The following is an 18,866-nucleotide window of genomic DNA, read 5'->3' as shown; positions in this document are numbered from 1 at the left end:
GTGCCGAATCACAAAAAGTGCTCTGGTCAGGAAGGGGGTAAAATCTTCCGGGGCTGAAGCGGTTAAGATGTATGTATGGATACATGGATGTTTGTTATGTCTTTCTTGATTGAAAAAAAAAACTGTGTTCAAGAAGAATTGCTGCGGTTTTTGAAGACAAAGGTTCGTCACACCAAATATTGATTTGAATTTCTCTTCTGTTTTTTATTTACTTTCAGTTTTGTTAATTAATCAAAATAAACTATCAACACTTCTATTTTTGAAAGCATTCTTTACAGCATTTTTTCACACCTGCCTAAAACTTTTGCACAGTAGTGTATAACCCATGGTCTATGAATCAATTCCTGTACTGTACTATACTTAAAGATGCCAAATTTACAGGTATGTCAAAATACCTATTTTCCTTGTGCATTTTGACTGATGCCGCCAAATTTTCTTTTCCCTGGGAAGGTATATACCAAAGTCAGTAGTCTTCAGAGAAGATTCTCTTGTTGTGGTGTTTTTTTTTTTTTTGTCACGGCCTCCTCTTAGTGGAATATTGAGGGGATTCCACAAGGTGAAAGAAATTCTCATTCTCAACATAAACATTAGAAAATTCTGCTAATGTTTCCATTTGATGGAGTCATGTCTAGTTTTCTGTTTGCTTGCCACACTGAATATATACTGTACGTATACAGAGTTTAAGCCACAGTGTTAAGAGTGAAAGGGTGAAACTTTCCTAAAAGTTAAGGGAAAATGTTAAATGTCGTCTTAATTTCCTGTTTTCAGGGTAAAGCTGACTAATATTTTTTATAGCTGGAATAGTTGTACTGTTTAAGGCAAATGTAATATAGAACCCCTATAGAACAAATGCTGTTTTGTGCAAAGGAAAAGTGTGTATATGTGTATATATATATAATGTGTGTATATGTGTACATATATGTATATGTATGTGTGTGTGTGTGTGTGTATGTATGTATGTATGTATATATATATATATATATATATATATATAGTGTGTGTGTTTTTTATATATATATATAAATATGCATAATATTATTATTATTCGTATTGCGCGGCACTTTACAAAATAAAGTGAGACATTACACTTACAATAATATTCAAGGCTAGAGGGTTAGGCTGGGTACACACGGGCCGAATGTCGAGACATTTGCTGGTTCAGGGGTTGGTAATATTACTTTAGAGTTAGAGTTGTGAATGGCTGTATGTTAGTATCTTGAAATTTTATTTGCTGGTTGAGTGAAAGCCAGTTGTTACAGCTCGGACAGCTCTGTGCAGGTATTGCTTGTTTCCATCTCTGTTCAGCTCTGCTCACGCATTGCTCATTTTCATCATTATTCTAGCCCTCCCTGCCTTGCTACAGTTCACGATTTCCTCAGGGCTCTTTTTGCAGTTTAGTTCTGGTTTTCCAACATGTGCATATGTTGGGATGCTTTGAACAGGCTGGTCCTGTGTATTGCCTGATTGACCTAGATTTCCTGACTACCATCTGCTTGCTGCCTGCCTTGACCCCTGCTTGAACCTGACTACTCTCTCATCTGCTGCCTTATCTACTGTCTACTCATTGCCAACCTGGACTGCCTGACAACCCTTTGCTTGCCACCTGCCCAAAAACCCTGCTAGTAACTGACTACTCTCTGCTATCCCCCTACCAAGACGCCTGCTTGGATCTGACTACTCTCCAGTGTCCTGCCTTGCCCACTGTCTCTGCACCAGAGCCCCTCCTGTCACCCCCTGGTGAGGTAAACTCCAGGTCATGACCTGGTTCCAACTTGCAGTCAGGAGCTACTGGGGTTCTCAGCCATCATCCTTTTTAAGACTTCTGGTTTCATCTGCTTGTCAAGGCTGTAGTGGTGTGGGCTCAATTCTTTATATAGTGAGGGGAGCTAGTGTGTCCGGGGAGATAAAGTAGGGTAGCCAAGCAGAGAAGTCCTTAAGGAAGATTTACACCAATCCAGAAGGCTGATAAATCACAGCTATTCTCGTGGAAATGTAATAAAAAAATTCTATGAAATTCCAAAGAGGAGAGTAGTAGAGAAGGAGGTAAAGTAAGAACTTGGAAAGTGTTATGTAGGGATAGAAAGATTCCAACTGTACCTCCCTTTTGTCCACTGTGTCAGTGGAAGCCAGCATGGGAGAGAGCAGCTGGAGAGGCAGAGTAAGATTCGTAAGGCCAGGTTTAAGTAACTGAAAGTAGGTTGACTGAGTTGGAAATAAAGAAGTTATGGACAGAGCTGAGCTATACGCAGACAGTGAGGATACCTGAGAATATGGGGCTGATTCTTGGAAAATGGAGACTAGAAATTCGGGTGAATTGTGGCAGAGAAAGAAGGTTGCCAGAGTGGAGGTGAAGGTTAGATACTGGAGGGCTAGGATTAGGGGAAACATATACAAAATTTAAGAGAAGCAGGTAAGTGACAGAAGTAAGATGGGAGCAAGATTTATTTGCACGCACATGCCTCAGTGTCCTGAGGTGATGTCAGCATGTGGTTCAGAATTGACAGTAAGTAATGAGTCCAGTAAAAGGAAGAGGGCAAGAGTCAAAGTGATATTTATAAGCTGTGGGGTAGAGAAGAGGGGTAAAGGAGAGAGAATTTAGGGAAATAGGACAATTGTAAAAAGGAAAGGCAGGAGAGAGCATGTTACATTTTGGAGAGAGTAGCAATCATGCTTGGAAAGAGAGCTACAGTAGATGCATTAAACACAGGTTCACTTGCTAAATGCCAGTAGTTAAGCAATTTTTGTACATTCCTTCTTTTTGCTTTAGCTGAACTGATGTGTTAAACTGTACAGTATATATTGTACTGATCAAAAGGTATACAGTATGTTCTGGATGGCAAGTATCGACTGCTAGAGATGCTTGAAAGATATGCAGGGGAAAGAAGAGCTGCTCTCCCCCATCAGGCACTAAATTCTGTGAACATTGGTAAAAAAGCGTTCTAGCTGGATGGTTGGATCATACCTCCAGTGATCAGAGGATGCCGTTATAGATATGCCAAATGATGACTTGTGTGTCCAAGGGGACTTTTTGCATGGTCCAGACACGCGGTCTTACTCTGGCAAGAGAACCGGTTGCTATAAATGTGGTTCCCCCGAAGGCGGAGAAAAATTAATGATGGCCTCATTTTGCAGTCAGTAATCACCTGCTTTATCAGGTCACCAAGGTTATTGAAGACACCACTGAATAACTGTTGCTGCCCAACCATACATTAGGGAATAATTAGGAATTACAGGGTGAGTGGTCAAGCCCAAATGTGTTGGTTCCAGGGTGGATTTGATTTAAATCAAGTCTATTTTAAATCATGATTTAATTCACTAGTAAAAAGGCTTGTTTTAAATCATGATTTTTAAAGAGCAACTGTCATCTCTGTACCACAGTGGCTCCTCCTCTGACCCGCTGTTGACTCACCGACCCATTCACTTTAGTGGGACGGCTGGTGATGCGGCAGTGACACAACAAGGTAAGGGACGTGGCGGCAGCAGGTAAATGGATTCCTGCTAACAGGTGCTGCCATGATGGATCTGAAATGACAGGTTCTCTATAAATGTAAGGACTTATTCTTGCTGGTAGTTAGAATCTTTAACATTTGCAAACAAAATGAAGGTTTCCTATTTAGAATAATAAGCTGTCAGGTTAGTAAAAACAACTATTAGATAAGCACCTGAATGACCGCAACATACAGGGATATATAATGTAATACTGACACATAATCACACACATAGGTTGGACTTGTGTCTTTTTTCAACCTCACCTACTATATGTATATGTAACTATATGTAACTATATCAGAACTGATTCAATCATACAGTTTGTAGCGTACATAGATTTGCAAAACGATGGGATAAAGGAGTATTCCAGAACTTTTTTTATCTCATGATTACTGTGACATTGTGTGAATGCATCAATGCAGTGCACGTTATCTCAGCTTGCTGAGCTTGGATTCATTGAATGAGTTTACCAAAAATGTAAATATTGCACAATATACAGCCTCATGCTATATAACTAAGCTCCATTTCATGCTGAATAAACTAAATTATTAATGTATCTTAAATAGAAAGCTATCCTTAGATAGATTTTTACTCCGAAAGCATTTTATTAAAATTTGATAAAAATCAAAATTTTATATATATATATATATATATATATATATATATATATATATATATATATATATATATATATATATATATATATATATATATATATATATATATATATATATATATATTTTTTTTTTTTTTATCGTTGATTTTTATCCACCCTGGTTGGTTCCCACATGGCCTCATTGACTACCCTACCATACATCTAACTAAAGTCGCTCAAGAAAAATTGCCTTTTCCTCCACAGATGGACATTCTCAGTACTAAACAAAATGCCTTTTGGCCTTCAGACTGCTCCAACCACATTCCCCATTAGAGATAAGCCTCATCATATTTAGACAACATTGTCGTTTTTTTGGAGACAGTCGGAATCTCATGTGCCCAACATCCAGACTCTATTAGACTGTCTGAAAAAAGCTGGAATCAATGTGCCTTATGACTGGAGAAAGCCAAGTACCCTGCCACATCCCCTAACGCAAGTGGGTGTGTTCCTAGGTGTAGTGGGTACTACAGAGTGCATGTATCTAATTTTTCCACCCTATCTGCTCCATTGATCGATCTGTCAGAAGTTGGTAATGGTCGAGTGGAAAGTGTATGCTAAAAAGGCTCTACTTACAGCTCAGGTTGGCGTTGTGCCAACATGCTGTACTGGTAGCTTCCAACTTCTCAAAATAATTTGTTGTCCAGACATGGGGGACTAGGAGCTCTTTTACAGTTCATCCAAGGAGCATCCTGTGGTCTTTTTCAATCAGAAATGAACACTATAGTAGAACGAGAATTCTTGTCCATTAAGTGGGACACTAGAATTGCTCCAGTATTGCCCCTTAGGATGGAAGTTCAGGCTCATCTCTGACTATGTTCCTATGACCAGGATATAGCAAAATAAGGGGAGAAATGCCAGGGTGACCCATGGTTCCAAAATACAGAAGCTCTTTCCTGCTGGGTTCATTGTTTTGGCTCCACTGGTGCCTCCACCTCCTACTGATTGAAAAAGGGGGGGGGGGGGAGTGATATATACTGGCAAAAAGAGAGATGTTCTGGAAGTTTGGTATATAAAGTGCCTTGAAAAAGTATTCCTACCCCTTGACATTTTTCACTTTTTGTCATGTTACAACCAAAAACGTAAATCTATTTTTTGGGATTTTATGTGATAGACCAACACAAAGTGGTGCATAATCGTGAAGTGGGAGAAAAATGATGAATTATTTTCAAAATTGTTTACACATATCTGAAAAGTGTGGTGTGCATTTGTATTCAGCCCCCTTTACTCTGATACCCCTAACTAAAATCTAGTGGAACCAATTGCCTTCAGATTAGTAAATAGAGTCCACCTGTGTGTAATTAAATCTCTGTATAAATACAGCTGTTCTGTGCAGCCCTCAGAGGTTTTTTAGAGAACCTTAGTGAACAAACCACATCCATGAACATCTCATGGAGCACTGTTCAATCTATCATCTGAAAATAGAAAGATTATGGCACAACTGCAAACCTACCAAGACGTGGCCATCCACCTAAACTGATAGGCTGGACAAGGAGAGCATTCATCAGAGAAGCAGCCAAGAGGCCCATGGTAACTCTGGAGGAGCTGCAGAGATTCACAACTGAGGTGGGAGAATCTGTCCACAGGACAACTATTAGTTGTGCACTCCACAAATCTGGTCTTTAATGGAAGAGTGGCAAGAAGAAAGCCATTGTTGAAAGAAAGCCATATGAAGTCTTGTTTGCAAGAAACCATGTGGGGTACACAGAAAACATGTGGAAGAAGGTGCTCTGGTCAGATGAGACAAAAATTTTACTTTTTGGCCTAAAAGCAAAACGCAATGTGTGGCGGACAATTAACACTGCACATCACCCTAAACAGCATCGTGTTCTGGGGATCCTTTTCTTCAGCAGGGACAGGGAAGCTGGTGAGAGTTGACGGGAAGAAGGATGGAGCCAAATACAGGGCAATCTTAGAAGAAAAACCTGTTAGAGTCTGCAAAAGACCTGAGACTGGGGTGGAGGTTCACCTTCCAGCAGGGCAAGGACCCTAAGCATACAGCCAGTGCTACAATGGAATGGTTCAGGTCAAAGCATATTCATGTGTTAAAATGGCCCAGTCAAAGTCCAAACCTAAATCCAATTGAGAATCTGTGGCAAGACTTGAAAATTGCTGTTCAGACGCTCTACATCCAATCTGACAGAGCTTGAGCTATTTTGCAAAGGAGAATGGGCAAAATTTTCACTCTAGATGTGCAAAGCTGGAAGAGACATACCAAAAAAGACTTGCAGCTGTATTTGCAGTGAAAGGTGATTCTACAAAGTATTGAATCGGGGGGCTGAATACAAATGCACGCCACACTTTTCACATGTTTATTTGTAAAAAAAAATACCCAGAATTTGAGAAAAAGGAATGTAGAGAAGAAAGTAAGAGAAAAGTGGGCAAAAGAAGAAGAAAAAGGGGGAGAAAGGAAAAAAAGGGCTGGGGGGGGTAGAGTACTCGCAAACCACACAGGCAACACCCAGATTACGTGGTTGTATCTTTGAGGTATCCATTTCCCTTACAGACAAAGCAAAGCGGCGTCCATCCACAAAGTCGCATTCAAAGAGGGTTCGACCCTCATCAGAGAAGACTAACACGTTCCATAACATCCAGGTTTTGGAGTAGCGTTCTTGTTGATGACGTGCCAAGAGGATAAGATCCTCCATTTTCTTTATTTCCTCTACTTTCTTGAGCCATAGGCCAATGGTCAGAGACTGCGGAGACTTACATTTGAGGGTAATATATGCCTTGGCGGTGTCAAGGAGGTGGCGAATGACCGATTTTTTTTTATTTATTTTTTTTAAACTTTCCCGGGAGCATTGGAGGCATAGAGAAGGAAAAAAGCTGGGTCATCCGGAATCGGATGTTCCTTAAACTTTTGGGCAATGTGACGGATCTCTTTCCAAAATTGTTCTAGCTTGGGGCAGGTCCAATAAATATGTAAAAGTGTTCCCCGTTTCTCCTGGCACCTTCAACAAAGATCAGAGTTTGAGGGAAAAAATTTTTGTAACCTCACCTTTTGTCCTATACCATCTGGTTAAGATTTTAAAGGTAGCTTCTTGCACTCTTGTGCAGATGGAAGATTTGTATGTAAGTCGAAGGATATGTTGTTTTTGTTGTAGGTTGAATGTGCGGTTAGGTCTGGTTCCCAGTCGTTAAGGCAGTGTAGTGGATGAGTCTCCAGGGGTGTGACCAATAGGTTAACGTTGGTCAAAATTGTATGTGGCATCACGCCCTGCTCCGAACAGTATTCCTCTAGAGTCGTGAGAGGTTAGCAAAAATTGCCCGGGGGTGAGAGGGATCTGAAAAAAATGATTAGGTTGGAGAGCTCTCCAAAAATCCAGTAGGCAGGGACCTGAGGGATTTGTAAGGTCAGAGATCGATGGCCAACATCCATTAATTTAGAAGTGAGAAGCCTGTGAATTGGGAAAAAAATGCAGCGCTAAGAAGTATTAGGAAGTTAGGGTGTAGTGAAACAATTAAGTAAGAGATGCTGTACTGAACAGTAAAGCATATGTGCAAAAACCATAAGTGAAATGAAATGAACAAACACAGTATAAAGTGTCCACATATGGTAAATGGATGATTCCAAACTCAAATTATTAAGAGGAACTGGTATGGACCAAAAAATGATGTGAAACTAGAAAATAAAGTCAATGGTGCACGGTGTGGATCTGTGACTGTGAGTCAACACAGTCACAGATCCACACCATGCACCATTGACTTTATTTTCTAGTTTCACATCATTTTTTGGTCCATACCAGTTCCTCTTAATAATTTGAGTTTGGAATCATCCATTTACCATATGTGGACACTTTATACTGTGTTTGTTCATTTAATTTCACTTATGGTTTTTGCACATATGCTTTACTGTTCAGTACAGCATCTCTTACTTAATTGTTTCACTACACCCATACTTCTTAGCGCTGCATTTTTTTCCCAGTTATTGTTTGTCACAATGTATGCAGCTGCTGGCTCACATATATTTTATTTTTGCTATTAGAGCGCAGTGTTTTCATATTCTCTTGTACCTGAGAAGCCTGTGAATGACCAGAGTTCATCAAATTTTGAAAGGGTGCATCTTGATATCCCAGGGAAAAAGGGGAATTTCCTAGTATCGGGAAAAGTGGCAAACGTGGGGAAGAGAGAGATGCTTGAGTGAACAGATGTGGGCAGAGCCATGTGGCCTGACCAATAAGTTGATGGCTTTTCACCTCTTTGGGCAATGAGTTGTAGCACCAAGGTGTTCTGCAAAGAGCTATGGCACATTGAGAGTATTCCAGTTGGGCCCATAGTTTGATGGCTCGATGTCTATTCCAATTGATAAGTCTACCCAAATGATCCTCCTGGTAATACTTTCGTATGTCTGGCACTACCAACCCCCCAAATTGTTTGGGCATATGGGGCTGACTTGACTTTAGGTGTGGTCGTTTGTGAGCCCATATAAATTCGAAAAATACCGCCTGGATCTGTTTGAAATAGAGGGGATATAAATTGGTAAAGCTTTTAGGAGATACAGGAATTTAGGAAGGATACTCATTTTGAGGATATTGCAATGGCCAAACCATGAATGGAGTCCCATATTCCATTTGTTCAGGAGGGCTCTGACTTTTCAGGAGTGGAGGGAAGTTTAATTTGAATATCTGTGATACTGTGGAAGGGATGAGTGTGCCCAGATATGTCAGCGCAGAATTATTCAATTTTAATTTAAAGCTCATCTGGAGTTGTGAGCGAAGCGGCTGCGGAAGACCAATCCCCATCACCTCGGATTTGGCAAAATTGATTTTAAGATTGGATAGGGCCCCATAACTCTCGAATTCCCTAAGGAGGTTTGGGCGCGAGATCAAGGGGTTTGTAAGAAAACCACATATCATCAGCATACGCAGAGATCTTCTATTGGGTGCCCCCCACTTCTATTCCAGTAACATCTGGGTTCAAATGTATGGTGCACAAAAAAAGCTCCAGTGACAGGGCGAAGAGGAGGGGCGACCCGAGCCGTGGGGTAGGATTAAAAAAAAAAAGTCAAATACTACAAATACTGGAGCTGCTGACTTTTAATAATTGGAGACTTACCTGTCCAGGGATCCAGTAATGCGGGGGAAAGAAGCCCCGCTCTTCTCCCCCTCCTCTCTGCGGCGCCGGCATTGTAACTGTGGGCACACGACTGGGGCTTTACAGCCGGGCACCTACTGCACATGCGCGAGCCGCGCTGCACCGTAACTGGCCGGGCAATCATCTGGGACCTGTGAAGTGTCCCAGATGATTGCCGAGAGGGAGGGGGGAGAGGTGATCTCCCTTCCAGTGCCGCGGTGCGCCGGGAAGAAGTGGGAGCTGGGACCCTCTAAAAAGAAGGTACCGGCCCCCCCCCCAAAAAAAATGACATGCCAAATGGCATGTCAGGGGGTCACCTCCCTTAAAGCAGAAGTTCCATTTTTGGGTGGAACTCTGCTTTAAACTTGCATACAAATATGCATAACCACTCGGTTAAGTGAAATTATTAATATATACAGAATATATACAGTATATATATATATATATATATATATATATATATATATATATATATATATATATATATATATATATATATATATATATATATATATATTATATTATATTATACATCCCAGATATCGCCTCCTATAAAGTATCATGTTTTTGACACCAACATTTGTATATGATGAGAGAATCAAGCCATCCCTCCCAAAAGGGGGGCATCAGGCCATCTCTGATAACCGTAGGTAATTCTAAGTGCTATTAGGTCGTGTAGCAGGACATAAGTTGAGATAACCTGTAGGGAATGGGGGGCGGGAGAATGTAAAGGAGGGGAGGGGGAGATGGCTCAATTTGGTCTGGAAATTATAAGGAGGTTCGGGCGCGAGAATATAGCAAAAATATACTGTCAGCTAAAAAGAAAGTTTGCATCCGGCTGCGTAAGCTCACTATCGCCTAAATAAAAACACTGTACGTATGGAGATATGTCATTTTTGTCATACTCTGCAGTCATAATAGCGACTGCCAAACACTGTTCTTTATCAACATAGTGTATCTTGGTCTTACAGAGGAACACAGGATAGGCACAACAGTCACATGTAGACTTCTAAAGACCTTTATGAGCACCGCATGATAAAAGCTCTTCAGTATAGATCATTAGCATATTGAGCGTGAGAGCATTGAAAGCATTAAGGGTCAGAGTCCCCATAAGACAGTTATATTATTGGTTGCTTGGCATACAAATCACAGTAGCTGGTATAGCACCTAAAGCAATAAGGCACGGAGTCAATATATAAAAGAGAATTATAGGACAGCATTGGCAAGTATATAGCGACAATGTACTCCGCAGAAAAACATTAAGTCTCAAAGACCTTGTCTGAAAATTGTACTAGGAATCTTTAGACACACTTCTAATGGCAGACTATGAAGCATAAAAAACATTGAGGCACAAAGACCACGTAATCATGAGGAATGTTGCATCCTAATGGGAACCGGTATAAGGATATGTATAGGGGCAAATCGTGAGAGGATACGGCTCCTCTCCAGTTCACTGCAGTCAAGTTATAAGAGGTTACTGAAGAGGAAAGCCAAGTGGCTGCATTCGGGTTAATTTCCGAGGAGTTCAGGAGAGGAGAAAACCAGGCATCTCAGTTGCAGGTATGTAACGGGGATACGCTAGACTGATCTTCGTTAAAAATGCAGTCATGTACAGAACCATAAACAGTTGGAACAGTGCTCACGTCACTTAGGACTCACGGGACTGCTCCACGGAAGGGGCTCGGGGATCTCCTCCTAGATCTCTGCTGACGTGTTTGAGAAAGACGCCGGGACACAGGAGGGCCAGGGTGACCCATCGGGCAAGGAATGAGCAGGAGCCAGTTTGGGACTTGGATAGGTTCCACGTCTAGGAAGGTAAATAGATCTGGTAAGCCCGCAGGTGTATGGAGCGTGAGGAAGGCGGTAGCTTTGCGGAAGGTGACCGTCAGCGGGTAACCCCATCTGTAGGTGCATCCCTGCTCCCTTGCCAGGTCTAAAACAGGGTGCAGACGAGCCCTGCCTTATAGAACAAAATATTACAGCGCACACATGCAAAAAAGACATTTACCTCCTGCAAGGCTTACTTAAAACGCCTAGACATTTTCAAAAAACATTATCAAAAATATGGGTATTTGGTCACACCATATTGCAATGTGCTTAAGCCCACTTACTGGGACAAAGTACTCCATGATTAGTGGGTCCTACACTATCCATAGACTGGGAGAAAAGGATTTGGTCAGAATACATACAATAGACAAACAAGATATTTGTCTATTGTATGGATTCTGACCAAATCCTTTTGGGCAGAAGCACCCCACTCCCTCATCAGTGCCTCTCATTAGTGTCCACCTGTGTCATGGGTGGATACCTTCTAGCTCTCCCATATAGAGGAGTGTATTGCTCACATTGTTCAAAGAAGCAGGATCTCCCAGTCTATGGATAGTGTAGGACCCACTAATCATGGGGTACTTTGTCGCAGTAAGTGGGCTTAAGCACCATATAAAGTGTGACCAAATCTCCATATTTTTGATAATGTTTTTTGAAAATGTTTAGGTGTTTTAAATAAGCCTTGCAGGAGGTAAATGTCTTTTTTGCATGTGTGCGCTGTAATATTTTGTCCTGTTGTATGGTCTTATGGCTGCACCATCTTTAATGCATCTTTTAGGGTGTGCCCCCCAATATCTTGTTTCCCTGCCTTATAGAGTCGCCCTGGATAAGTCCAGGAGGATTTTAACGGTGGCGCCATCAAAGTCCACCGTTCCATGCTCCCATGCTGTGCGAAGAACCAGTTCCTTTTCGGGGTAGCGATGTAGGCAACAGACTACATCCCAGGGCCTATAGGGGTCTGTTGATCTAGGGCCGGGGGCCCTATGGACCCTGTCCAGCTCCACTTTTGATCTGGGGGGACTCTGAGACCCTCTGGAAGATGGCAGTTACAGTAGCTGTCAGTTTTCAGTGCCCGTAGCCTCTGGGAGGCCTTGTATCTGTAGATTGTTCCGGCAGCTTCTGTCCTTTAGGTCCTCCTCGATGGAGCTGCAGGTCCACCACCGTGTCTGCTTGGGATATCTGTGAGCGCTCCAGGGCTGCCTAAATGTCTTTACTGCCTAAATGTCATGGTGGTGTGCCTCTTCCACACAGAGAATCAGGGCCTCAATGTCTTGTTTGGTGGGCAAGGCCTGTAGTAGTGCCCGAATGTCCCTGTCTAGACGGCTCGTCCCTACACGGGTCAGAGAGTCAGCCATGTCTGGTCGGAAGAGTGCTGGAGTTTCTGGCAGGTAGTCCGATATGGAAGATGAACTAGGAGAGGTAGGGGGATCCGGCATAATCTGGTCTCTCAAGTTGGAGCCACAAGGCGCCGCCACTTTGGCGCCTGGGGAGATGCGGTGCGTGCTCTGAAAGAAACGTTGAATTTCTCCCTGGGATGTGTGGGAGCGGGCTACCCGAGCTGACGATCCAGTCCTGTATTGTTTCCCTGCTAACATGCTGGTAAAAAGGCTGTTGCATGTCGGTAATATGTTGGGTTAGGCAGGGGGAGGCCAGGAGCTCACAGAAAACACGTCCTCACTCAGTCATGTCCAGGTCACACCCCCAAAAATTAGCCCTTTTGTCTACAATAATGCTAGATGTCCGTCACTTGTCAAGCTAGAAAAAAACATTTTTTTCATTTGGCAAATCTTTTTTTCACTTTTAACGTAAATATAAAATAAAATAATTTTTCAAGACTATATTGGCACACGAATGCACTGTTTGTCCCTAAAAACGATATATGTATTACTTTGGCACATTCAATAATGTCAAAGTTATTGCTGAATCAGTAGACCCTTAGCTGAAAATGACTCTGTCTTGCATGTTTAAATGCTGAGGTGACAGACCACAACCATGTTAAGGGAGAAAAGCACCAACGTGTCCAGGTTCAACTTTAACTGTGTTCACTAAAATCATCCAACACATTTCAGGGACTTTACAGTTTCCTTTGGATGACATAGTTATATGTCACTTGTTCCCAGTGGCGTAGCTGGGGGGGGCGACCCGGGTGACACCCGCCAGAGCTGTGGGGGCGACCCTGGTGACACCCACCAGAGCTGGAGGGGGCTTTGATTTGGGTTAGAACCAGTGCAAGAAGTAGGAGGGGACAGATTTGAAGTTGGACCCCCCCCAGCATAATTCTTCTTCCTTCCCAAAGCACATATCCTCTAATCCCACCACAGCTCCATACATCCCCTCCGATCCCATCCCGGCCCCATCCACCCCCTCCGTCCCATCCCGGCACCATCCACCCCCTCCGATCCCATCCCGGCTCCATGCACCCCCCACCGATCCCATCCCGGCTCCATCCATCCCTCACATCCCAACTCCATCCATTGTGGCAGGCTAACTGTTACAGTTGGGGATCATCTGCCAAACTCAAGCTGGAACAAGCAACATTTGGCCCTGTCTTCAAGGGGGACTTTCTAAGTATAAAAAATGCATTCTAAAAGCATATTAACGGAGTGACACTTTTATCCTTAAACTTTTTTTCTACATCTGTATAAGGCCAACACCAAAGGCTGCTTAGAATTTGAGAGCTGCCTACAAATCTCCAGACAACCATTGGAATAAACACTAAAAATAGCAGCACACCTAAGGGCCCAGCACTGCTCCCTACCACAAAGCAAAGATGTCAAGGCTAAGGACAATGGTTACAGGGTTACTAATTGTGTGCAGTTATATATTTCCCTACATTTAATCACTTTCAACAAACTGCAAATATGGAAATATACCAGTTGATATATCCTAATTATATGTGTGTGTTCATACCTTTCTGTTGAGCTGAAACACAGTCCCTAGAATCCATAAGCGGTGTCATAGAAACTTCAGAATACTGTTGGACCACAATTGTTCAAGCTCGCAGTTTCATGCGCCTGTCAGAAACTGGTACATGAATCTGTCTCATGGAGGCCAACACTGAGGTCAGAGTGTCCATATTGGTGACTTCCTAATGCTGAGCCCCCTCTCACAGCGGGTTGCAGGGCCGAAGAGTTTTGTTGTAAGGTAAGTGGAGCCTGAGGGTAACTAAGAGTTCCCTATCATGTCCGTCTTGCCTGTGATGCAGATTCTATAGTGCATATTCAAACTAATAGCATCTGCCCGCTGCCAACCGTTGTCAATCACAGGCAAGCCGGACCTGAAGGGGAGCTAATTTCTCGGAATTCCCCGTCATGCTCCGCCCACACAACAGGCACAGTGGCCTGTTCATCAGGCTCCGCTCACAGAACATTGAGTTGTTCTGTGAGCGGAGCCTGATGGGGAGCTCTGAGACTAGTTCCACATCAGGTCCACCTTCCATGTGATTGACAGTGGGTGGATAAAATCCGTTCACTGCCATCTGCTGTCAATCAGACAAGGCAAACCTGATGGGGAACTATTCTTTAGGTTCCACATCAGGGTCTATCCATCCACTCCCCACCCAACAAGTGCCGTGGGCGTGGGGTTTTTTTGTTGCAGGGTGGGGGGAGCTTGATGGGGAACTCTGCGAAATTACTTCCCCATCAGGTTCACTTCCTGTGTGATTGATAACGGACATAGTGGACAGATTCCATAGCCCTATAGTGGTTATGACATCTGCCTACTGCTATCCACTATCAATCACAGGATCGGTGGACATGCTGGGGAACTAGTCCTTCAGCATACCCATCAGGCTCTGCCCACTGTCATTATTCAGTCATTGATTGCTAGGACACCTAGCAACTAATGAAGTAAATACAAAATTGGAGGGAATTTGTCAGTCATAATGACATATTATAAAAGTAATACAAACAAGAACTACATGGATCTGTTGTATGTGTCAGAAACTGTTAACAAAACTGTTGCAGTGCTTTCATGAATTTGGCAAATCAATTTTAAAGGGATCATGATACAAGAAAAGTGTGTTTTGTTGAATTTGGTCAGCTCAGATGAAAACTTGGCACACCAATTGAAGTGTTCTGCTTTATTTTTTTGTTTTTAGATTTCTGTTGAGGAAATGGATCGGAACTTGGTTATAAAAGTTAATAAGGATGCAGTAATGAAAATAGCTGTTTCTGGAGATCTTTTTACTTTTGACAGAGGACTATACCAACTAAATTTGACAGTGGGAGGAATTCCGTTTAAAAGCAGTGAGCTCATTCAGTCGGTAAGTGTCTCCTAAAGGAGTGTTTTTTTATTTTTTACTATAACTTTTATTATTTAGCATGCGGTAGGCGCCAGCTGTATGATAACTGATTCAAAATGGCACATAGACATAACATACTGTACATACCAGAACAGTCCAACACAGAACATATAACAAACCCTACTAGTGAATATGACCAGGACGTATTACTTTCTAAAAAAATGTTTTTTAACCTTTATATATACTCAGATTAACACACGACTGGATGGCTGTATGCGTGGCTGGAACTGGCTAAATGAAGAAGACACATCAATACAAGACACTGTGCGGACACAAGAAAAGATGCAGTGCTTCGTGGTGGCTGGAAGAGGCTCTTTTTATCCAGGAAGAGGGTTTGCTCTTTTCTTCATTGATTATAGTAAGTAAGATATTACATAAACTGTTGCTGAAAGCAGAAATGAACTAGGCAGTAAAACATATGGACAGTAGACTCTGTGTGTATGTAACATTTCTTCCCCACTACATATTTGAGCAGGTTTGTTTTAGTTATGAAATGCCTGTCCATTGTTGCTATCCTGACAAGAAAAACATGTCTTTGTGAGACTGTGAGGTCCAGCTGTAGAAAAATTCCATCACGATTTTAACGGTATTTTTTAGCTGGTACTCGTAGGCTAAAGATTGTTAAAACTGAACTCCGGAAAACTAAAAAAAAAAGTCCTCCCTTGCAGCGGGGCTGTGTCTGCACTGCAAGGGTTAACTGCCCATTATGCTTTAGGGGACATGGAAAGCATTTTTTACTTGCCAGAATCTTGGCTCCCACAAATTCCTCCACACTGCTAGATCAGTTTTTGCACTCCACTGTACTTCAGTAGTCTAAAGTCCTCTAACATCATCAAGACCTGTGCTGCGACCATAGCCCTGCACTGGAAGTGAGGTTGCCAAGGGACAATCCACTGCCGAAACCAAAATAAGGGAAAAAGAACACTCCATACATATGTATGTATGTATGTACCTGTGGGCAAAGCAGCAATAGGTGTCCAAATGTGGCAGTCTCAAACAGGGGACACCATACAGGGTAAAAGACAATATATAGCCATATAGCATTGGTATGGACAGGAAGATCCCACAAACCAAGGTAGCCAAAATGGGGGCTTGATTGTACCCCAAATATGGTCCACAGATAGCAGTCCAAATCGGACTGTTGTAGTCCAAGACAAAAACCTAAGACAGAAGGGATATAAATATAATCAGTATTGGGAAACCCCTATGTTCATTCAGAAAAAATAATAAAGTGTCGGTATGTAGAGGAAGGAGGGAGACTTACTGTGGATATGGTAGTGTAACGAAAATCCCCTGGGAGAGAGCAGAACCGTTCTTTCGCTTGTTGTGGAAAGATGGAGCAATATATAGCTCCATTTGGCGCCAACAGATTCCCGCCAAAGATTTGGCACCAAATCAAGCAAGTGAAGTGGTCTGCTGTGGAGCACGTCATAAGGCGGTGTCAGACGGGAGTATATTCCTCCCGCCATCAGCAGCGTCTTCAGACGCGGTGACGTCATAACAGAGGCCTCAACATCAGAAGTACCTGCTTTAGTGCTCACAATACGCACAGCCAAACCCAGAAGCAAGGACAGGAGACGGCAACAAAAACGATCACGCTAATGACAGGAAAGGCATCCAGGGACACACAAACAATAACAAAAGCACAAACATTCACACCAGACACCCCAGCCACAAGACACACACAAACATAGTGCGGTCAGAGTCTCATGACAAACAGAGCCCAAACAGAGCATGTCCACAGAAGGAGAACAAGCCAGCCCAATCAGAACGAAACCACCATATTTGCGTATTAGGCTAAGTTATAACCCCTGCAAGGAAACCAACATGAATGTATAATGGGCCAAAAAGGATCATCATGGTATATAGTGCTTATCATACCAACATGTCCCAATATCACAAAATAGAAAAAAGATATACATCAGATTTAATATACATAAAATGGTTGTTTGCCAACAGGTATATATAATATTATAACCTATAGTAATGCGGAATAAATACTCTTATTTATAATTGTCAAGGTATCATTGTATGTATAATATAAATTTTCTAAAAAAAAAAAAAAAAAAAATCATATGATGTACAAATAGATCCAACCTCTAAAAGTTTATAGAAATGGTCTGAAACTCAACATATCGTTCAGGCCAGGATAAGATGTAGCCTGTAAATTATACACCCATTGGATTTCCCTTTGTAACTCCCTTTGATCAAAATTACCCCCTCTAGGATCCTCATAAATGTGATCATGGACAGCAACTTTAAAAGTATGTGGATCATATTTATGTTTAAATGCCACATGATAACCAATGGCCATATTAAGTATGCCATTGGTGGCATAATAGACATGATCCTTAACCCTTTTCCAAAGGGGTCTAATCGTATTGCCGATGTAGAACGCCCCACATCGGCAAAGAATGATATAGATAATCCCCTTGGTCAGACAGGTAACATGATGTCGCAAACAATGAGTCTGTCCATTCGGGAGGACAAAAGAAGGTCCTTCCAAAAGTAGATGGCAGAAATCGGTTACCGCAACAGAACAGACCAAGTTGATCATTATGTCTATTTTGAGACTTCTGGTATTGGCTTCGTATAAGGCGATCTCTGATAGATCTAGGACGCCTGTATGTTATTTCCAGTCGTGGTCCTAGGTATTTAGAAATTGCCAAAACAGAGGGAAGTGGAGGATCAGCTAAGTAAAAGTGCTCTTACTGGGCTCCATTCACAATATCACATGTGGTATTTAGATGTACGGACACATTTTTCCTAAATATCGCATGTGATCCTCAAACTGTCAATTCACTATACCGTTTTGTGGTATTCACTGCAAAATGCTCGGTAAATACCGTATGAACAGGCGTTAAATTCAATTCACAGAAGGAAATAAATGATTAAATGCATGTGGTAATTACATAGTGTTCCAGGCATGCAGTATTTAAAGAACGTGTATGATTTTAACTGCAACTGTCATGGTTGTTAAGGAGCGGGCAGCCGCCACATCCCTAACAACTGGGTTCCCCGCTGACAGCTGAATGTAAACAAGAGTTGCTGGCTTATGTAATTCATAAATAAAAAATGGTGTGGCTTTGGAGGTCTCCAGGCGGGGGTGAAAGCTCATCCTTTTCCAAAAGCTTTTTTTTTTCTACTTAGATCCTTTTTTTGTGTTATTTCTCCTTTACTTCCGCCCATACCAGCCTAGGCGATTCGCAAGGGTTCCTGGGATAGCGGCGTCATGTATCCCAGGAGCTCTTCGCGAATCGCCTACTGCCAAGATCTCGCGTTATTGGAAGGAGAGCCACGCAGCGGCATTACTGCGCATGCGCAAAATCGGGAAATGCATGCTGGATAGCCAGCTGCACAGAAATCCAGGAAATGAACACAGGTGAGCTTCAGATCCCCACAGCTATAATGGAACCTGCCTGCTTCCGAGATCTGTGAGTAACAAACTATTTTTAAAGAAAGTAAAAGGGCTAAAAATATGACCTGTTTGAAATGTTCATGTACAGGTTTAGACAATTACAT

At 42.3% G+C, this 18,866-nt stretch overlaps 1 protein-coding gene across 2 annotated transcripts in view; it reads left to right on the top strand.

Moving 5' to 3' along the window:
- GAS6 (growth arrest specific 6) overlaps positions 1–18,866 on the top strand; it is a 126,761-nt gene that overhangs the window by 93,576 nt on the left and 14,319 nt on the right. For both annotated transcript variants that reach the window (XM_073614729.1, XM_073614727.1), the window contains exons 11-12: positions 15,141–15,305; positions 15,534–15,702. In XM_073614729.1, coding sequence (XP_073470830.1) covers positions 15,141–15,305; positions 15,534–15,702 — 334 coding nt within the window. The remainder of the gene's footprint in view (positions 1–15,140; positions 15,306–15,533; positions 15,703–18,866) is intronic.

This window comes from Aquarana catesbeiana, linkage group LG02, assembly GCF_042186555.1.
Source record: "Aquarana catesbeiana isolate 2022-GZ linkage group LG02, ASM4218655v1, whole genome shotgun sequence".
NCBI classification, from domain to species: Eukaryota; Metazoa; Chordata; class Amphibia; order Anura; family Ranidae; genus Aquarana; species Aquarana catesbeiana.
Note: the sequence above shows the minus strand (reverse complement) of the source record. Positions and strands in the feature narration are given on the sequence as shown.